General features: G+C 63.0%; 1 protein-coding gene across 2 annotated transcripts; it reads left to right on the top strand.

Annotated features, from left to right (window-relative positions):
* The first annotated feature begins 4,703 nt into the window (after nt 1–4,703).
* CD40 (CD40 molecule) lies at nt 4,704–9,612 on the top strand. 2 transcript variants are annotated; one of them, XM_026721766.2, is made up of 9 exons: nt 4,704–4,767; nt 6,010–6,100; nt 6,388–6,513; nt 6,773–6,919; nt 7,209–7,302; nt 7,828–7,886; nt 8,092–8,208; nt 8,734–8,759; nt 8,893–9,612. In XM_026721766.2, the coding sequence occupies exons 1-9, from the start codon at nt 4,717–4,719 to the stop codon at nt 9,013–9,015; spliced, it is 834 nt and encodes a 277-aa protein (XP_026577551.2). In that variant the 5' UTR covers nt 4,704–4,716; the 3' UTR covers nt 9,016–9,612. The 2 variants fall into 2 exon arrangements, with proteins under 2 accessions (XP_026577551.2, XP_087784888.1); XM_087928762.1 differs by having other exon boundaries at nt 6,010–6,105; nt 6,393–6,513.
* Nucleotides 9,613–21,138: the final 11,526 nt, after the last annotated feature.

Genomic DNA, 21,138 nt, shown 5'->3' with positions numbered 1-21,138 from the left:
GGGAAGGTAGCAAACTAGCAAACCTTCAAGTTCATCGCACTAAGTGCAGTAAACTTATCTCTAAAGTAATTTCCCCTGCTTTGAAGGAGACTCAACAGCATGATGTCAAGAACAAAAAATTTGCAATCCTCATCGACGAATCAACAGACATCGCTATTGACAAGCATCTGTGTATTGTCATCAGGTATTTCAACCAGTCAAAGTTACATATTGTGACTGAATTTGTTGCTCTAAAGCCCGTAGTTGGGGCTACAGGTAGAGAACTCTTTGAAATACTCAAGAACACACTAGATGAACTCGGTCTGAAGCTGGCTGACTGCATCGGGTTCGGCAGCAATGGTGGATCTGCGATGACTGGGGAGCACAACTCCGTGTGGTCTCGAATTCGTGAGCAGTCGCCTCATTGTCAGCTGAACCGATGCATATGTCATTCGCTTGCGCTTTGTATCGAGAAAGCGTTTGATAAGCTTCCATCAAACCTGGGGTATCTCCTAGCAGAAATTCCCAAGTGGTTCAGCGAGAGTATCCTCCAGAGAGAAGCATTCTCAGATCTGTTCAAAGTGATGGATGCTACAGATGAGCGAAAGAGAACGCCTCTTCCTTTCCAGAAGCTGTCTGCAACGCGATGGTTGGTGAGGGGCAAAGTCATCTACAACATTCTTATCAACTGGGAAGAGCTGAAGGCTTACTTTTCGGCAGTCGTCCCCACTGCCGATGCCTCCTGCCGGTACAAGGCCAGGGAGATCCTGGGGATGTTGTCAGATCCCGTGAACGCCTTGTACTTTCACTTTGTGTCCCCCATCGTCGCCGAATTTGAGCGGGTCAACACTTTTTTTCAAGCACCTAATGCTGACCCAGAGGAGATGGTGCAAGAATTGCTCATGCACTACAAAAGTTTGAAAGGTCGTATCATCGACAGGGAAGGGAAACCACTTGACCTGGACAGAATTGATTATGGGGCCAAATTTACAAGCGAGCTTCATTCCTTCGTGAATAGCCAAAATCGTTCCCCTGACGCACTCAACAAGGCAACGGAGATGAAGACACACTGTGCAAGCCTCCTGAGTGAAGCCCTCAGTCAGCTCGAGAAGCGCCTTCCGGCATCCATGGAAGTCTTCAACGGTCTAAGAAGCTTGTCACCGAGTCAAGTGTTGAGCCAGACCGCCAGGGTTCCATTTCAAGATCTGCCAATGCCCCACCTCCGAAGTGCAAATGAAGCTGTGATTGAGGAGCAGTATCGGAGAATTCTGCTTGTGCATTGGGCAGAGGAGTCGGTGTTTGATGGAAGAATCCCAAGTGACACAGCCACCTTCTGGGCAGGGGTGTTGCAGTACAAGTCCAAAGCGGGTGAGCAGCCGTTTGAACAGTTGGCAATGTATGTGCTGTCCTGCCTTGCAACACCAACGAGTAACGCCGTTGCAGAACGCATTTTCTCTGCAGTAACACATGTGAAGACGAAGGCTAGAAATCGCTTACAGACGGAAATGTTGGACGCCATCATCAGAATTCGTACACATCTACAATTTCAGGGAAAGTGCTGTACGGATTTCAGCGCAACAGAACGCATGCTTCAGCTGTTCACGTCAGAGAACATGTACGGAAACCAAGCCTGTCAACCAGATCATCCTGAGGATATTGACGAGGATATCGTGAACATTCTGTGTTAGAGCACTTCATTCATGACTTTGCTCCTACTTCAGTCTTCCTTGACAGACTTGATCTTATAGTTTGTTTGTTTCTTTACCTTTTTCTTTCTTCACATTGCTACATTAGATGTACTCTTTGTTTTCATGTGATTATTGGGATAATTCCTCTCTTTTTGAAAAGATGGTTATTGAGCATTCAGTTTTCATAAGGATTCTATATATAATTGCTATTTTTGTGTCGTTTTATTTGTTCAGTGATTATATTTTTTCAATCGGGGGGTGGGGGGAATCCTCCTAAAAACCCTCATACCCTGGCTCCCCCCTCCTCAGGATCGCTGCATTTGGCCCTGAGCTTTCCAAACGGTAGTAGCGGTTATTTGAAGTGAGCTGCCTAGCCTGGATGTGAGTAAAGAAAGGCACAAATTCCCAGGACGTCAGGTCACGACGAATAAAGACTATTTTTTATGATTTGATTATTTAAAAACAGTTAAACAAAAAACAATACATTCTCATGTTATATTGCATAAAAAAATTTGGCCGTGAGAGAAAAGAATTTGGCCGTATTTTGACTTGAGTTTGGCCACAGAGCCAAGCTGAGATCTGGCAACCCTGGTGGGCACCTTTCTCCCCCCCCTCCCTGGCAGCCTCCACCCTCTGGGCTGGTGGGACCCTCTCTGATCGGGCCCCTTGCACGATCCTTGGGCTGCGTGGCGGATGTAGGCGGGGCTGCTTTCTCCTGCTGCCCTCAAAAACACACCTTCTCCCAGGCGCCCCTGTTGGTGGGGCTGTTGGAAGTTAAAATCCACCCCTCTCCGAGGAAAACAAAATAGTTTAGGATGTACTAAGAAGGCAGAACACTTTCCCTAAAAGAAAAGCAGAAACTCAGCCCTCCCCCCACCTTTGCTAATGGGCCATTACTCTGGCCTGGGCCAATCTATTCTACATAACAAAGATCTACTCCAGGTAGAGCTATAATAGGAATTGCCCAAAGCCTTTTCATTACATCACCATTATCCAGCCGGGCTCAACCAAGCCTGGGACTCAGGACAGCCTACCAAGTTGCCCCTGCACGGCCCCACGGGAGCCTGGCCACCAATCAGAACAAAAGGCAGCGATTCGAATCCCAAGAGAGGGCATAAACCCCAGGGACCCCCCGCATTCCGGGAGCTCCAAGGCACGGGGTCCTGTCCACCCTGAAAGTGTCAGGGAGCCCTAGTGCAGCCCCCCGGCTGTCCGGTTCTCTTCTTCAAATCCTCCAGGGATGAACAACTTCTGGAGGGAAGCCGGACCAGGGATCCTCAGGAAACCCGTAAGAATTAAACCAACGGGGAGGGGGGAGTCATTCAGAATTCCCAGGAAAAAATTGCCTGGAGCCAGGTGGGCAGCCGCAAACCATGAATCAAAGGGTCTCAACAGGTGGGCACCCGCAGGTGGGGGCAGCTCAGCGTGGCCAACCACATGTTCTGTTTTCAGAGCTTACTAAGGGGAGGGGGCACGTCTGGTGCCCAGGACAGCAGGAGCCCCTTCCTATCCTTTGAAATAGAGCTTTTACAAGGGGGGGCAGTTGCAGGGCTTTTTCTGCTGAAGAGATGGGGGTGCGGAGGGGCTTTCCAAGGCTGTGGGGCCACTTCCCAGCAAGCCTCCAGCCAAGCGTAGCGCCAAATGGGGAAGTGGCCCCTACTGGGGTTTTGAGTCCTGGATGGGGGGGGGGGACGCAGCCCTCTCTACCCTGCCGGGTGGAAAACCCCAGGCTTGGGGGGGGGGAGGGAGGGGCCATTTCCCCTGCTTCCTTGTCTTCCCCTCCGGGGTTCTGGTTTTCTTCCTCAGGAGCAGTAATAGAATTTGGGGTGCAGAATTTCACTGTCCCCTCCACAGTTGGCTTGTGGCTGAGCCATGACAAGAGGGAGCGGAGACCCCACCCCATGAAATCAGCGGGGGGGGATGCTTCCAATCCTAAGTGGGAGGGACAACAGCTGTGGCCCCTTCAGCTGACCAGCGGGGGCTGGGTGACCTTTCCTGAGGCTCCGAGCTGAGGTGCTGCATCACTCCAAATGGCCCCCCACCCACAGGGAAGCCTGACAGGCGAGGCCCCACCCCTCTCCCATTGGGGGTGACACCTGAAAGCAGTGCAGGCCCTGCAGGGGCCCCCAGGACCAGTCCAGGCCTTCGCCCAGGGCAGGGGCATCTCCTCTACTGCAGCGGGTGACAGCTGGGGGGGGCAAGCAGAGCCCCAAAACAGGCCCCTCCCAGGATGTTTGGGCTCTGCTGCAGGGGGGTCTCCCCAGTCCTTTTGCCTGGGCGAGGCAGGCTCCGTGCTCAGGTTCACCAGACAAGCTGCCACGTGGAACCGTGAATCTCTCTGCTCGGAAGGCCGGAGGGACTGCTTGGGGGGTGGACTAGATGGCCCACAGGTTCCTTCTGTTAATCTGCATCTGAAAATAACTAGGACGAATGTGACAGCGGTGTTGCAATGTCTGAGGGGCTTCCCCAAAGAAGGGAAGGGTGTCGACCTGTTTTCCAAGTACCAGGAAGGATGGGAGCTGAGCAAATAGAGAAGCAACCAAGAATGCAGGGAGGTGGACTAGAAGACCTCCAAGGTCCCCTCCAACTCCGTGGTTTTCTTTGCTTGCTTGAGGTGAAGCCCGCTGCTCGCAGGCCGAGGCCCAACCGGCCCCTCGCCCGCCCGGGAAAGCGGCAGCAGCTCTTCGCCGGGTCGGCGCCCCTCCGTCCCCCGCCCGTCCCGCCCACCCGGCGCCCTTTCGCTCAACGACCGTACCGGGGAGGCGATCGAGCCCCGGACCCGACGGCTGCCGGGGCCCCGAGGCTCCCCGTCCCACCACAACCCCGCGGAGAGCCGCCCCGGGGCGAGAGACGGGCGGGCGGGGGGACGGGGGACTTCCCTCGGCGGGGGATTCCCGGCAGGCGGGTGCGAGGGGCGGCCAGAGTGCGGCGCCGCCCCGGGAAGCCCGGCGCCCCGCCCGATGGGCCGGCGAGAGCCCCGCCGCCTTCCCGCGCCCATAAAGGGCCCGGGCCGGGGCCGGCGGTCGGGCGGGCGGCCGAGGCGGCGCCGATGGAGGGGCGAAGGTGGCCGGCGGGGCTGAGCGCGGCGGTTCTGCTGACGGTGAGTTTCGCTTTCGCCCGACGCGGCCCGGGAGCCCCCCGCGAGTCCCGGCTGGCGCCGCCCGAGTTCCCCTTTGGGCGCCGGGGCTGCCGGGATCTCTCCGGCCGGCTCCCTTTCCCAGACGTTGCCGCCCCGCCTTTGTGGTCGTTCCTCAAGACCCCCGAGCGCCCCCCCCCCCACCGCCTTTCCCCACCGCCCAGGGAGGCACTGGCGCCCCCCTCGCCCCGCGTCCGGGCTGGCTGGCTGGCTGGCACAGAGGGAAGCCGGTCCCCGGGCGAGGGCAAAGGGCGGCAATCGCTTTTTACCTGGCAGAATCGGGCCCTTTTCGGGGGGTTAGCCATGCTCTTCAGATCCTCCCCACCCCATCACCTCCTCTGCACCCCCCGTGTGCTACTCTTATTGGGTCTGTGAAGCAGGGGGTCCTCCATTCACCCGGTGCCCCTGTGATCCAGTTGGGGGCAGAGGTGGCCACTGTGTTGGCTCCATGACAGTTCACCAGGATTGGGCCAGGGAATGAAAAAAGGGAGGGGAAGGTAGCCTGGATTCCCCAAGGGGGGTGCATTTCAGAGGGCAAAGAGGCATCTAAAGAGGGGGAGTTGGGGAGGGAGCCCGGCCGTTGGGGGCTCCTCCCTAGAGATTCCCAGGGGACTCTTTGTAATATGCAAATAGTTGCTTCAGTTTGGCCAGTTTCTGTCTGGGGTGGGGTGGGGTGAGGAACCATAAAGGAAACTGCTCAGATGAAGAAACTGCACCCGCCTTCCTCATTTGGGGGCCTGACAGGAGGTTAAGCGAAACGTGTCCATCCGTCCGTCCGTCCTGTGTGGATATAGCCCAGATGCCAGGAATGGTTCCCCATTGGCACTGGGGATCCCCCTCTGGACAGGCTGGCTTCTGGGCCCAGGGCAAGGCGGGCAGCGGAAGCCGGTGTGACACACACACACACCCAGCCAGTTACGTCAGGAGGCCAAGGGGAGAAGTGGGACTTTCCCAGGAGGTTGGGGGGGGGGCTCTCCCATGGGCAGCCCAGCAGTTGCTGAAGCTGGTCCTGCCTGGCCCTCGCAGGCGGCTCTGAGAAGAGCAGACCCTGCAGGCTGAGCCCACCAGATGTGGGGACCAGCCCCTGTCCTGCCCAGGCTGCTTGAGGGGGAGCGCAGCCTTCCGGGCCCTCGCAGGCTGGGGGAAGGAAATGGGGGTGGGGGGGCGCATGCCTGCGGGGCCACTAACCCCCCGCGCTGTCTCTAGTTGCAGGGCCTGGCCTTCGCGCAGGGGCCCAGCTGCAGCAACAAGCAGTACCAGTTGAAGGACGGCAGGTGCTGCAACCGATGCCCTCCAGGTAGAGTGGGGGTGCGGGGCAGCCGTCTCCCCCCCCCACACGCTTTCCGGTTCTCCTGCCCCCTGACCTGCTTAGAGCAGCTCCTGAGCCCCCTTCTGCGCTACCTTGGTGGGGGGGCAGCGGGGGGGCAGACCCCCCACCCCATCTAAATCCAGCGCCTGGGGTCACTTCCCCTTTGCAAAGTCCCCTGCCAGCCCCCCTCAGGTTGGGGGCTTCCGAGTGCCACCCCCCCCCACCGTGCTGCCCCGTCCCGGCCTCATCCTGCCTGTTTTCTCCCCGTCTTGCAGGCGAGAAGGTGGCAGCTGCCTGTTCGGCGGAGTCCAATACAACCTGCAGCCCATGTGAGGAGGGTCACTTCCAGGCCGGCTGGACCAAGGAGCTCCACTGCACCCAACACCACACCTGCAACCTGAGTGAGTGCAGCTGGGGGGGGGGCTCCCTTTGCTCCCCTGGATACCCAGCTCCCTTCCGGGGTCCTCGGAGTCTCTGAGCTGGGTGGTTTCCTTGCAGACGTTTCATGGCCCAACTAGGGAACGTCATGAATGACGTTGGTGTTTGCTGATGACGTTACCTACTTGGGTCATGAAACGTCTGCAAGGAAACCGACTCCGTGGACCCCTCATGTCAACCCTGAGCTACAAGCGTGTCTGTTGGTGCCCCCTCCCCTTTCAGAAGCCGGCCTGACTGTCTATGAGAATGGCACCGAGAAGCAAGACTTCATTTGCCGGTGCCGGGAGGGCACCCACTGTTCCAGCCCCGAGTGCGAGACTTGCAAGCCCCACACCTCCTGTGGCGCAGGGGAAGGGGCCCAACGGGAAGGTGAGGGCAGCAGCCCTGGGGCCTCCTCTTTCGGGGGAGCCCTGGGCTGGGCAAGGAGCCCCTGGCCTCCCTGAGAGATCCAGCCGGACAGGGCTGGGGGAGCCCCCAGCTCCGCTCTCTGGGGCCTGGAAGCTTCCCTCCGGGCGGGGCTCCTCCTGTCCTGGCTCTCCCTGGGGGGAGCGGGGAGGGGGGAGGCTGGGGGGAGGGCAGGGTTGGCGCCTGGCCTGCCCTTTCCTGCCTGCTGGGTAGGCCACCAGCCTAACGGCGACTCTGCCTCGCGTATTTCCAGGCAACCACCTCCATGACACGCTCTGCGCCCCCTGCTCTTTGGGCTCCTTCTCCAACGTCTCCTCCTCCACAGCTCGGTGCCAGCCCTGGAGCAGGTATGCCGGGCGGGGGACCATCCTGGAATGGCCACTGGCCTCTTCAATGGCCGCCTCGCCTGGCCCAAGGGAAGAGCGGGGGGTGGGGGGCAGGAAGGCCACGGTGTCCCCCCTTGCAGGCCAAGAGATTGTCGGGATTGCCGCTCCTGCGGGCGATACAACCATCGGTCCTTAGCAGGCAGGCAGTAGCAAGGACCCTCCCCCTCCCCCCCTCCCTCCAGAGGTGCCTGAGCTAGCCACAGGGCCACCCAAATGACCGTGCGCCCCACCTATGCGCAGGTGATGCAGGAGCTCCCCCCAAAGGGTCGCGGAGCCCCTGGCTCTTGCAGGATGTGCTGCTGGTTTGGCTGCCTGGGGGATCCCCCGCCCCAAGACCTGGCAAAGGGTGCAGTTGCGCCCTCCTGCCCAGAGTCCTTGGGTGGGCCGCTTGGCTGGAGCCCCTGCGGTGGGGGGGGGGAGGCTTGGCACTCTTCCCCAGCAGCAGGTGGGGCGGAGCTGCCTTCTCAGCCCGCTCTGTCTTGGCAGGTGCCAGGAGGGGCAGCTGCAGAAGGCAAATGGCACCCAGGCCACGGACGTCACATGTGGTAAGCAGAGGCCACTCAAGGAATGGGGAGCGGGGTGTACGTGTGTGCGCATGCGCTTGTGTATGTACAGAGAAACCCAGCTGCCAAACTTAGCCCCCTAAGTGCCCTACTGTCCCGGGGGGGGAGGGGCTCCAAGAAGCCGAGCAGGGGAGCCCATTTGGGGGGGCTGCAGCCGGCAGCCTTCTCCTTCTTCTGCTTCCCACAGAGACCGCCCCATTGAAGCCCCCCGAGGACAGGAAGCGCTACCTGCTGGTGCTACTGGTCCCTCTTGGTGCCTTCATGCTGGGAGGCCTCCTGTTCTTGTGGCGTCGATTTGGCGGATGTGAGTGATGGAATGCTGGGAAGGGGGTGGACAGGCTGGAGGCGTGGGGGCTCGCCCTGGGGGCCCTCGGGTTGTCCATTTGCAGCCCTCCTTGCACCTAGGGTGGGGAGGCTTTCCAACCTGCCTCTGTGGCTCGGTCGGTGTCTGTTAGCCTACCCTTCCCACGCTCAGCCCCCCATCCCAGGCCTCTTTAGGGGGGGAGGGGAGGAGCAGGAAGATGGGGGCCCCAGGGAGAGAGCAGGTGGGTGGGGAGGTGAGGTGGTCCTGGGGCTTCCGATGTTCCCCAGTCCAGCCTGAACCCCAAGTCTGTACATGCTGAGGCAGGTGGGAGGGAGACTCGGCCACATGCAGTGGCCCATTTGGCCCGAAAATCTCTCCTCCCCGTTGCTCCAGAGCAGGGCTCTGGGTGTGAGGGAAGGGGTGGCAGCCCTCCAGCCCCCTCCCCGATGGGTCCAGCAGCCCAATGGGTAGAGCAGGCCTCCTCCGGAGGGTCCCGCGGTTGATGTCTTCTCTCCTCCTGCCCAGGTCCTCGGGAGCGGCACCAGGATCTGGTAGGTGCCCCTTTGGGGGGGGCCCTCCTGGGTGGAGGGGGGCAGGGCCAGACCCCTGGGCCAAGGGTGGCCGCCAGCCCTGCCGTGGATGATGACCGGGGGGGGGGTACATGCCCTGCTGCTTCTCTTGCAGCCGCTGGAGCCCACGGAGAACGAGGAGGAGGCCCCCACCTTCCCCACCCAGGAGACCCTCTTGGGGCAGCAGGCGGGCCTGCAAGAGAAGGACGGCTGCCTCGCCCAGCTGGAGCAGGTCTGACCCAGGAGCCGTGGGGAGGCCGGGCTGGCCAGGGGCCTTCTCCCCATTGGACAGGGGCAGCCCTGCGGAGGCCTGGGCTCTGCCACGCGGGTGACCCTTCCGGCGGCCTCTTTGCCGTTTGGCGGAACTGCGATCCCAGCCGGCTGAGAGTCGAGTCAAGCCACCTCCGCTTTGGCTAAGAACCTGGCACGGTGTGGGTCTCGGCCAGGGGAGACCCCCACCCCTCCCCTCCCTCGCCCAGATCTGCCCTGGAGGACGAGGCTCTGGTGGGCTGTGCGGGGCTCCAATGGGAACTGGACACCAAGGGCAACGAAGCCAACGACTTCATGGGAAGGCAACTCCCAGCAGCCTGTGGGGGTCTCCAGAGCAGCGACTGGTCCTGCTGGCCGGGGCCTTTGGTGGCAGCCAGCTCTGCCCTCCCGGCACGGTCCGGGTTAGAGGTGGCAGCTGTGAGGGAGGCCTCCGTCCTCCCGTCCACCCCTGGGCCGGCCGGCCGCATCTTGGAACAGCCGGGATGGAGCCCCTTTGTTCTCCCATCTGTGTGTTTCTCGGACCGCAGCTCCGTGTTGAGCTCTTATAAATCTGACCTTTGGAAAAGCACGTTCTCCTGTTCTTGGGGTGATTCGAAGTGATGTTAAGTTGGGGGGGGAGAAGGTGCTTTGCCTCTGGGTGACTTCTCAGCCTCCTCCGGGGTTAGAAAGCCGGCACTGGGCATCGTCTGCTGGAGGCCAGCCGGGGCCCAGGGCGGCACTGGGCATGCGAACATCATGGGGAGGGGGCTTCCAGACAAGCCCGGTTCCTTGTTTTTCTTAACCCAGCCAAATCTGGGTGGGAGGGAGGGACGGGCCCCACTGCTGACCTAGGCCTGCCCCAGACCACTTGGGACGCTTGCAGAGCCGGCTGAGTCACCAGGCAAGGCCTTTCCTAGAAGTCCCAAGGATGCGACTTCATTTTCTGTCATTGCACGCGCGCCCGCGCACGCACGCACTCCCACACACACACACACTGGCTTCGTTTGGCTTGGCTGCCGCTGGGCTTCGTGGGCCACAGAAGGGAAGTTCCTGCCTCCCTCCAGAAAAAGTCCCGCCTGATTTACAAGAAGCTGGAAGCCGGAGCGCGCGAACCGCTCGGCCGAGGGTTCAAACGGCTTCGTTGCACGCCTGAATTCGCAAGAGGGTCGTTTTGAGGAAATGCAACCCTCGGGGCGGGGGGGCTTCCCCCGGGCCACACCCGCCCTGCTCTTTGGGGGCGTTTCTTTTGGCAGCCAATGGCCGGATCTCCGCCCCCCCCCCCTAACCTCTGGAAAGGCTACAGAGGCGGAATTGCTGCAATTGTCGCTTCGCGCGCCGGCCAGCGCCCCCCCCTCCCCGGGGACTCAGTCTGGCTCTTCCCCCGCCCCGACTCGGTGGCTTCTGCCCTGGAGGGCTGAGCGCTGACCCTACCCTTCTCGGCTTCGCTGCTCCGCCTCCGTCCGGAGCAGTCCCCTCCTGGGAGAGGGGCTGCAGGCTGTGGGGCCTTCGTGCTTGTCTGCCCCCACCCCACCCCCCAATTGCGGGCCTCCACCCGGCCATTGAGCGCCTTGGCTCCACTCTGGGTCTGAATTCCGAGTCCCACCCTGGGGACCTCCGGCGCCTGCTCTGCCCTCTTCCCTCCCTCCCTCCCCCCCTCTTGGGCCAGGGCGGCCCGTCGCTGAGGGGGGCAGCCCGTGCCCCTTGCCTGCCAGCTTCCTGGGCAGGGTGCGAGCCCAGGGAGGCCTTTGGGGTGAAGGTTCTGCCCAGGTCTGAGCGGCCTCCCTCTGCAGACCAGGACTCGGAGCCTTGCAGCCGGGCATCGGGCACCGGCCCCTCTTGCGTAAGTCGTGTTCTCCTGGTCCCATCTTGCAGAGGGGGTGGGGAATCCTCTTGGGTGAACTGGCTCTCCCCTATTCCCCCCCATGCCCAAATTCCTCTCCAGGGGTGAATGGTGAGTCCAGCCCAGCTGTAAATTGCCAAATTCTGCCAGATGGCTGAACTGAGTAACAGCAACCAAGCTGGCCAGACTAGCTGTTCTCCCGAGGTCCCTCTGCCTCTGAGTCAGCTGGATTCTGTTTAGGAGCAATTTTGGAATTTGTTGTTGTTCCATTGCATTGACTTTTTGCAATCTCCTGGACCCCTACGCACCAGGCCCCAATCCCCGTCCCCCGCCCTCCACTTTCTCCCAGGTTTTGTCCAAATTCATGTCCGTTGCCTCGATGCCCCTCCCTAGCCACCTCCTCTCTCTCTGCCCTCCCCCTCTGGCCTTCTCTGCCTGCTTGAGGACTCCTCTCTTCTCATTGGGTGGGCAAAGCGTTGGAGCTGAGCTTCAGCTCCAGGTTCTGCCCGGGGCGGATTTCTCCAGCGCCCCAAGGGCCTCCATTCTTCGCCCTCCGCCTTCCTGGTGGTCCAACTCCCACAGCCGCACGCGACTGCCGGGAACACCGGAGCTTCCACTATACGGACCGTTGTTGGCAAGGTGATGGCTCCGCTCTTACGTTTGCCATAGAATTCCAAGTTGCAGCCCTGCAAATGCAGCCTATTCATCAAACAACGATGCGAAGGAACCGGTGAACAGCATCATGTTTGACGTCAGTCCAGTCCCTGGAAGAGGCTTTGATGGGGGGGTGGGGTGGGCAGAGGAAGAGGAGTCAGGAGCCGCTAGGAAAACCTGTAGGTCAAGAAGAGCCAGACGGAGGGGGAGGGGCTGTTCAGGGATGGCCAAAAGGAGGGAGGCCGACGAGCATGGCTGCTGCTTTTGGGGGGGCTTGCAGAAACGTCTCTTGGATTATTTTTCTTCCATCGCAGCGAAGCTTTGGGGGCATTTGTGAACGCTGGGGGCTGCTTGCCCTTCTAAGGGCCTGCCTGCTATTGCCTGCCTGCCTGCCAACAAACCTTGTATGTGGCATTCTCACACCCAGATAGGTGTGTGTGTGTGTGTGTGTGCACGCACAATTCCAGGCTTGGTTCCATAAAGGCTAGGTTAAAAGTTGTGTGTGTGTAAGCAATCTGCAGGTGATACGGCTGTATCAAGGAAAGGCAGGCTGGCCGCTTCCCTCCTGCCCCCCCCCTGCCCAGTGCCAGGATTTCTGTCCTTTGGGCCCCCAGAAGAGGCCCGGGAATGCCGAAGCCGCCGGTGGCTTCCTGGTCTTTGCTCCTGCTTTGCTCCAGAGGCCCCTGCTGCCTTCCCAGGAAGGACGGGGCTCCACCGCGGCTGAGAGAAGGGGGAAGGCAGCCGTCCAACAGAAAGAGCAGCCCACCTGCCCTCCTTCCCTCCCCTGGCCTGAGCCCCCAGCCCAGAAAGCTAGGAGAGGATGAAAGACCCCCGTTGAGGTTCCCCCCCACCCCCACCCCGCAGCCCTAGAGAAGGGGCCCCCCAGGCCGGTTTGGGCTGAAGGGAAGTCTACAGAGGGGCCCCACCCAATAGGCCCTCCCCCTCCAGAGATCTGGGTGAAACGGAAGGCCTGGAGGAGGGGAAGCGGAGGGGGGCATTGCCTGGGCTGGCTGCAGATGGCAGGCCTGGCTTGGCTGCTGCCTTTGCGTCCAGGGACCAAGTGGCAGGAGGGCAGCTCTGGTGTCCTTTGAGAGCCCCCCAGTGCAGGCCAGAGAGCTGGGACTGCTGGGCCTCAGAGGCGCCCCCCCGAGCCAGAGCCCCCTCCTGCAGCCCCCTTGACTGTCAGCCGCTGCAGGGTTGGGGAGGCCTGACTGAAGGCAGCTAATTATTCACCCGGCCAAATTGCTGGCTCCTTGAGGAGGAGGAGGAGGAAGGCAGGGAGAAAACCAACAGAGGGGATGGCAGCGCAGCGGCTCCAGAGCTCCCCCGAATACCAATGACAGGATAAAGTGATTGGATAAATCTCAGTGCCGCCAATGAACTGTGCAGTCACTTACTTCTGTCCGGCTGTTATTAGCCCAGGTGAGAAATGGCTTCCATCTCGGCTCGGCTGACCCGGCCCTGCCCTCCGCTGGCAGCCCTGCCCGCCCCAGGGAAGCCAAGAGGAGCGGGGGTGCTCCAGGCCTTGCTGCGGGCAGGGTCCCTGCACCGCCTGTCCCTCGGACCTGGGCCAGGTGCGCCTCAGCTGCTGGTGGGGAGGTGGCGGCTGCTGCTGCTGCTGCTGCGTCCAGGGAATGCCAGGGAGGAGGACCCTTCTCCTTCTCTGGGGGTCTCTCGGCAGAGCCCAGGCGTCCCACGCGATGGCTGTGGGCTGAAGCCAGGCCTCAAACTGGATCAGCTTTGCTCCCCTCCCTGGAGACCACCCAGGCCAAAATGGCCGCATGGAAGGCTCCTGCAGAGGCCCCCCGTCCAGCCACGCCTCTCAAGGGTCTGGCTAGAACAAGGGGGGCCACCACCCCCACGGAGGAAGCCTTGGGGCTGCAGAAGGGACCACCATTAGGAGGTGGGGGGTGTCCCAGCACGCTTGGTAGCCTGACGTTCTTACAAAGGAACCCCAAACCTGCTTCCTCAGCCGGGGGGATTTGGAGGGGGAGTTTCTTGGAGGACTCTCTCTGTTCTTGGTACTTTAGCCATGTTGGTTTATCAGCATTCAAGACTGATGATCATCCACCCAGAGTCAGCCTTGTGATCTATGAGCCTTCCCCACCTGGGATGAAGTGGGCCTCTCTCAGGGGCTGCCTCCACCCGGTAATTTCTGCAGCCGGACACGGAAGGAAGAGGCCACCGAGAAGAGAGGAGCAAATTGGGAGGGCGGCCCTTCCTGGGTGTCCCAGGTGCTCCCATGCCAGCACAGCTTCTCTCAGATAACAGATAACCAGTGTCGGAAGGGACCTTGGAGGTCATCTAGTCCAACCCCCCACCCAAGCGGGAGACCCTGTACCATATCTGACCAATGGCAGTCCGGCCTCTTCTTGAAAGCCTCCAGGGATGAAGCTCCCACCACTTCCGAGGGCGACTTCTGTTCCGTGGGTCGATGGCTCTCGCTGCCAAGGACTCAGCAGCCTTCAATCATCACCCCCCACCCCTATTATTGGCTCCTTTTCCTAACGGGGTGTGTGTGTGTCTCCTTTTAGGAAGAAAGCTCCACCCCATGAAGAGAGGCTGCGTCTTCCTCTGGGACTCTCTGGCTGGGCCTGGGGTCCTTCACCTCTGCCTCTCCCCTCTCCCCCCTCCCCAGAAGGCGTGGCCCAGAGGGGCTTCGGAGGGGAGAGGCTGGAGCAACCAGGAAGCAGGGGAGGCGCGACCTGCAGCCCCCGGGGGAGGCTCCAGGTAGCCTCGGCTGACCTCACACGGGTCTGTTGTGAAATGCTGGGTTGTAAATAACGGCTCCTCGTCCTGTCGCGGTCATTGCCAAGCAGGGCAGGGAAAAGGTTACGGAAGAAGAGAGCGATCGTGGCGGCTTCGGGGTTTCAGACCTGGAGGGAAGGAGAGAGTGGGGGGGCAAGCTCCTCAGGGCAGCCTTGTGGGGGGCAAAGGGGGAATGCAGCCTGGGTGGGGTCTGCTCCGGGGGGCAGCAGGAGTGCCTTTGCAGCACTTGTGTGGCCCCACTAGAGAAAGCAGGTGGCGGTTTGTGCCTGGCCCTGAGACCCGGGGGAGATTTCCAGGCCCCGCAGAAGGCGTGGATTTTGCTACGGCAGATCTTTGGGGGACCGGTGTGCAGCCCCAGGCCAGCTCCCCCCTCCCCCCCCCAGTCTGGCCCAAGGCTGCCCTTTGCCTTCTGAGCCTCTGGCTCTTGCGGGCCCAGCGGTGGGGGGATGGGCTGCGTTCTGGACAGCAGAGGCTGGGTGTTCCGGGACGCTGCCCTGCTGGCTCCCCTCGCTTGGGGCAGGAGCTCCCTGAGCCACCCAAAGGCCTTCCAAGCCATAGCTCAAGAGAGGCCCCTCCCCCTCCCCCCTTCTTCCTGCTCATCCTCCTCCCACAAGCCCCCTCCTCCTCTTCCCCATTCCAATCACAGGCAGGGAAGACAAGGCCACCCAGGAGACCTTTTGAGATGGGCACCCTGGCAGGAGCCGCTCAACGCTCACTGGCAAGGCCCTCCCCGGCTTTTGTGCCCAGGCCGGCCGGCCGGCCGGCATGGTCAGCCTCCATGGCCAGGAAGGAGGAAACACGTGCGTGCGACCTCTGCTGGGAGTCCGGTGGACTTGGGAAGGGGCTGCCCATTGAACCAGCAGCCGGGGGGAGTCTGACTCAGGAAGGAAGTCCCCAGGCCCAGAGGGTTGCCCCCCCCCCCCAGATGCAGAAGGAAGCGGGTGAGAACTCCTGGGGGGACTGAGGGTTCCCCAAAGGCCGGGCAGAGCAAAGAGGGCCCCTTCCTTCTGAGGAGGAATGAGGGGGATTCCCACTCCCCGTTGGGGCTGCCACAGCCTGGGTCCACCCCTCCCCAATTGCCTTAGGCGTCCAGAAACCAGCAACTGAGGAGGAGTGGGGAGGAGCCTTCCTTTGACCCCCAAAGAGGCCAGAATGCTCTGGGGCAGCTGCAGAGGGCTAGCTGGGCCTGGGCAGGCAGGGAGGGGCTCCAGGAGACAGCCCCCCATCCAGTGGAGCCTCTTCTGAAGGCCAGAGGGCTTGGGGAGGAGTGGTCAGGCTGCCAGCATTGTCACCCTCCATCACACAATCGCTCGGCCAGCTGCTCCAGTGACCCCCGATTTCCCAGCATCAGCCCCTCCCCAGTTATCCTGCTGAGTGCCCGGCTTCCCTCGTTCTTCCTGGCTTCTGGGCTTCCTTCTGTTTGTCCCTAAATGATTGCTGGGACACAAAAGGCTCTTATGAAGAGCTACTAACCGGATGGCCCCCTTATCAGCGGGGGGGCAGCAATGTTGACCGCTGGGGATACGTGTCATCCACCAATCACCGCAGCCACCACCCCAGCCTTTCGGAGGGAGGAATGAGCAGAGCTGGCTGGGGGGGGGCCTGGCCCTCCTGGGAAGGGGGGCTGGTGGGGGCCAGTCTTCTGGGCAGGGGAGGGAAGCCCAAGAGGAGCAGGATGCCCAGAGGCAGCAGCCGGGCTTCCCCCGGGACCCCCCAGGCCAGCAGGGGATCCTGTGCTGGGATCCTGAGGTGCCCCGTGCAGGCCTTGGCCCTCCGGGGCTGGTGCTCCCAGCCGGTTTGGTGCCCTTCCCCTCTGCCGGCGGAGAAGACGGATCCCGATGGGCAGGGATGAGCAACCCTGGCAGAAGAGGCGGCAGGAAAGGTCTGGGATGAGGGCGGGCTGCTCGCTTGGGGCGGCTGGGAACAAGGGGATCCCTGCCTCCCCAAGGCCTCCTGGGCCACACGGAGCCCTTCTTCCGGCCCAAGTCCGGACGGGTGGGGGGACCCGGCTGCTGGTTGAGCAGGGGGAGCCTGGATGGTGGGGCCCCAAAGGGCATCCAGCTCCCCATCGGGGCTTCCTTGGGGGCCTCATGTGAGCAGCCTGCCAGGCTCCCCCAGGACCCCGTTCAACCCTGGGGCCTTTCCTGCTGCCTCCCCCCAAGACCAGCCTTGCTTGACTGTTGCGGGGGGGCGGTTTCCATCACAACCAGGTGGGGGGCAGCGGCTGCTGGAGAAGAAGCGGGGGAGCCGCTTTGGCGCTCTTCTTTCAGCCCTGCCCACCTCGCTGCGAGAAAAGCAGGCGGAGGATTCAGCTCCTCTCTGCAATTGAGGAGGGGACGCGGCTGGCCTGGCTAAAGGAATAGCCCCCTGCCCCGTGGAGGGCAGCTCTTCCTGCCTGATGCCCAGAGAGTCCCTGGAGGACCAGCCTGAGCTGAGGGGAGGTGGCTCCAGCAGGTGCCAGCCGCCCTGCCTGCAAGACTGGCGCATTGGACAGTGGAGGGCACCCTTGCACCAGGCAGGAGAGGCTCCTGCTGCAGCTCCTCAACAGGAAGGCAGGGAGCTCTGGGAGGGAGGGGGGCTGCACGCTTTCACTCCCCCAGGGCTCCTGGCCAGGGAATGGACCCTGTTGTGGGGGCAAGAGCCCTTCCTGCGCAGGCGGTCACTCTGCAGGGTTGCCTGGGCAGCAGAACGCTCCCAAAGGAGCCCTTCTGCTGGCCTGGCCAGTCCTGAGGACCCCGTGAGGCACCCCGTGTGGCCCCCTCCTCCTCGTCCCCCACAGCAGCCTAGCCCGGATGGGGTCCGGCACCCCTGGGGCCCATTTCCAAGTCAGGCTGGCCCTGGCACATCCGCCACAGCCCCCCTGTGCGCAGGGGCCTTGCTCCGGGTGGCCTCTGGCCCATGGGGGTCTTCGCCACCCACCACAGGAAACGGCACAAGGCAGCAGGTTGCCCTGCAGGGAGAACCCGGCTGACCCCTGCAGTCAAATTGGGCTGCGGGGGGATCTGGCCAGTCCCTGGGGGCCCCTCTGCTGAGTTCTGGGCTGCCCCAGCCCCCTCCTCTCCTCCTGGTCTCTCCTGGGCCAGGCGGCTCCCCCTCCGCCCCTCCCCTCCATTAAGAGGCTCTTTCTCCGGTTCCGCCTGCAGGAGCCGAGGGAGCTAATCTTGCCGGCTTTGGGGTTGAAAAGCAATTTAATTTCTCTCTGCCTTTTGGCCCACGAGACTCTTCCCCCTAAATCCACACACAGAGGCCACTTCCCAACTCCAGACCGAGCGCATCAGCCAAGTCCATGGGGGCAGCAGGTGCCAAGGCTGCTCCTCTTGCCAGCCTCCCCGCGCCCCCCCCCCCCAGGGTCCTATGGCCTCTGGGCCCCGGCGTCTCCCCCCACCCTGGGCGCCACAAGAGAAGGGAGAGCAGCCGGTCCCTCCAGGGTGCCAAAGCCCTCCTGGTCTATGGTGAGGCCACCTTCGCGGGGGATGGATGCTAACTAGGTCGGGAGAAACCTCAGAGCCTCAGCCACACACCGTGTCCGGCTTCATTCACTCCAACCTTGGCTAATTGGGTGTGTGTGTGTGTGTGTGTGTGTGTGTGTGTGTGTGTGTGTGCAGATTGTGCAAGACCAGGAAGGGGTCACTTCATTTCTGAAGTTGAGCTTGTCCAGCCCAGGTGGGCAACGATTCCTCCTGCCAGGACGACACACACACCCCGCCCCGGTTGGGAATGGAGGAGAAGCAGGCCAAGAGCCGAGAGGAGGCGAGTGTGAATCCTGCCATGGCATCAGCCCCTCTGATGTGGCCAAGCCTGTCCAGGCGGGACAGGCACAAGTGGGGTGGGCACAAAGGCATGTGAGGACGGTGGGTTCACCAAGGACGCCTGTGGCCCTGCGTTGCCCCAGCTGCCCTGGGGGGCTCTGGGCCACACAGGAAAGAGAGCCTGGCTCCTGAGCTGGTGTGGGGAAAGGCCCACCTCCTTGCAGCCTGGCCTCCCAGGACGCCCTATGCTCCTCTCCCCGCATTCCATGGGGGGCCTGGGCTGCAGCCCCTCTCCCCACTGTGGTCCCGGAAGGGAGGAGAGCTGAGCCCATCAGATGCTGCTGGCTTCACTAGGCCCCACCCGGCGGTTGCTCTAGGGCTCCTGGGAGAGAAATGTGGGTCTTTCAGTGGAGCCTTGGGGCAGTCCAGTTTGGGCTGCCTCTCCTTCCCCCTTCCGGGTGTTTCTGCTAAAGGGAAGATCCAGCTGCTGGGCCCAGGGGGAGCCTCAAGGGCAGGAAGCCTCCTGAGACCCCCAGGGGGAGGGGGAGTCTGGAGAGGAAGGCACGGCAGCCCTAAGCCCACTTGGCTTTTGGGGGGCTGGCTCCCACTCCTGGCTCGCCCTGGCTTCCGTGCCCGTCCTGTGGCTCCAGGGAGGCGGCCAGCCTGCGGGAGCGACGGCAGCCCCACTCCAGAAACCCGGGAGGAGGCGGCTGCCCGACTCCCCCGAAAATGGCAACAAGAAAATTTCCAAAGCTTAGGTCGCCCGCCCCCGCTCCCCCCGCGCTGGAGGTACTGGCAAAGCTGCAGGGCCGCCCTCGGAGATTGTCCCGGGCCGCCAGGCGAGCGCGCAGGGGAGGCGGCGGCGGCGGCGGCGGCGGCGGGAGCACAAATTTACGACGCCGGCGCTGCCTCCCCGCTCCGATCCGGGGCCATCCGTCTTGCTGGCGCTGAAGATGGAATTAAATTAGAGTAAAATAAATCTGCGCGGATGATGGAGAGCGTGTCTGCGGCGGGGGCGGGAGGCAGGGCCGTTGACAGCTCGACTCGGGCCGCGCTAAGCGAGCTCTGGCTCGGGCGACGACCGGAGAGGAACCCCCGCCCCCGCCCCCCCGGCCAGCCGCGCATCGGAAGCTGCGGTTGCTCGGAGGCTCGGCCCCGGCGGGAAGCGGGGAGCCCAGCCGAGACCTTCCCCCAGGAGGTGGGCCGGATGGATAGGGTCACCCAGACCGCCAGGCCCGAGTTTACGCGAGAAGCCAAGCCGGTCCGGGCTCCCCGCCAGCGGGACGAAGGCAGCCCCAGCGGGCGGCGGGGAGCGGCGGCCCAGCCTGCCGCTCCTTGGCCCCAGCCCAGGCCGCTTCCCGAAAGCCGCTCTCGCCCCCGGCCCGAGGGACGGCCCAGCCGCCCGCCAGAGGCCCACAGCCATCGATTCGGCTCTTAAGCTGATTACTGCGGGCGGCGCTTGCTAAGGGGAGCGGCCTGTCCCCGAGGCGCTGGCCGCTGCCCAGCCGGACCAGAGAGGCCGCGGAGGAAAGCCGGCGCCGGGCAACTGCGGGAGAGACGGGGCTTCGGCCGGCCGCCTTCCCCGGGCCCAGGGGCCGCCCCTTCTGCTCGGCTGCGTCGGGAAGGGAGGGCGCCCGGCCGGCCTTCCCACTCCAGAGGCCACCCCTCGGGAAGGGGCCCCACGGCCACGGAGTCCACGGCTGGGCAGGGCGCGGCACCTTCCGGCATTTTTTTCCGAAGCTTCAAGGCTTCACCCTGCTGCCGCCTCGACCGGCTCCTCCAGGTGCGGATATCTGAGATCCTAGCCAGGCCTTCCGCCCCCCCACCCTCTGCTCTCGGGGTTCCCGCGGGAATTTGCCTCGCTCGCTCGCCCGGTCCATTCTCTTGGCAACCGTTTGAGCCGCCCACCTCCCTAAACCCGAGAAGCAACGAGGTCCGCCCAGCCTGCCTCTGTCCCGTCTCCCACCCGCCGGCTCCGGAGGGCCGCCCTTTAGCAAATCAAGCCCTGGGGGGCGAGGGGGGGACGCCCCTTCCCAGCCACTAATCTGGGCTTTGACCCTGGTGTGCGGGACGCCGGCTGGGCGCTGGGAGATCTGTCTGTCTGTCCTGGAAACAGGACGTTTCGGCGTGTTATCTGTGCTCAACCGAGCGGAAACCGAATTTCGCTTCTTCTGCGGTGCTCATCAGTGCCCGTAAAAGGAGCCCCTGCGAGCTGCCGAGCAACTGGACGCTGCCGGGGCGGAGGCCGCAACCCGGCCAGGAAGAGGCGGGGGTGGGGAACTGGCCCGGGGGCCTCCTTGAGGGTTTGGGTCTCCTGAACCTGTGGGGAGCCCCTCCTAAGTGGCCGGGGAGGAAGCCAGCGACCCCGGCGGGGACCACAGAGGCCCCGGGCCCAAAGCGCCGGCGGTCGAAGCCTTCGCGGTTCCCGAATTCCTGACCACGAAGGGAGCTCCGCCACTCGCCCGCCCGTCCGCCTCTCAGCCACGGTGGGAAGCTGACCGGCCTCTCCGGCGCGGCCCCCGACCTGGCGGGAGGGCCCGGGTCGCCGGGGGCGCGTGAAGGGCTGTCCCAGGAGGGGGCCAAGCAAGGGAGCCGGGGAGGGAGGGGCGCCCGCCCGCCCGCTGGGAAAGCGCCGGGTCGCGGAAGGGGAGAAACGGGCAATCAGCGGCGAGTGGCGCGGAGCTGCGCCTGAAGAGGCCCTGATTGGGAAAGCGGGGCGAGGCAGATCCGGGGCTAAACGCCGAATCCCCCTGATTAGAAGGCAGGAGGGGAGAAGACCCCCGCCCTGCCTGGAGGAGGAGCAGCGGCGCAAGCGTGCGGAAGAAGGAACCTCGGCCGGGGGCAGCAGGGACCCTCCGCGGCCGGGCCTTCTGGGAGGCAGAGCCCCCCCCGCCAATCAGGACCAGGCTGCAGAGACTCCAGCAAGCCCCTCCCCGCAGCCTCCCCTTGCCCCCTCCTGGACTCTGACGCCCTTCAGAGCTATCCGGTCCGTTGAACGGGGTGGGGTGGGGGTTTGCTGGCTCTACTGGAGCCTCTGTGGTGGGGGGGGGGAGGACCCCCGTCTGTGCTGGAGTCGAGGAGGCCCGGCAATTGGGGTCCC

Source organism: Pseudonaja textilis, chromosome 3, assembly GCF_049901715.1.
Source record: "Pseudonaja textilis isolate UNSWEBS1 chromosome 3, rPseTex1.2, whole genome shotgun sequence".
In the NCBI taxonomy this organism is placed as follows: Eukaryota; Metazoa; Chordata; class Lepidosauria; order Squamata; family Elapidae; genus Pseudonaja; species Pseudonaja textilis.
Note: the sequence above shows the minus strand (reverse complement) of the source record. Positions and strands in the feature narration are given on the sequence as shown.

Excerpts from the sequence above, each read along its gene's own strand:
- CD40 (XM_026721766.2), top strand. The coding sequence starts at position 4,717 with ATGGAGGGGCGAAGGTGGCCGGCGGGGCTGAGCGCGGCGGTTCTGCTG. Across the intron at positions 6,101-6,387 it reads CTGCAACCGATGCCCTCCAG|GCGAGAAGGTGGCAGCTGCC; the intron begins GTAGAGTGGGGG and ends CCCGTCTTGCAG. Across the intron at positions 8,760-8,892 it reads GGGAGCGGCACCAGGATCTG|CCGCTGGAGCCCACGGAGAA; the intron begins GTAGGTGCCCCT and ends CTTCTCTTGCAG.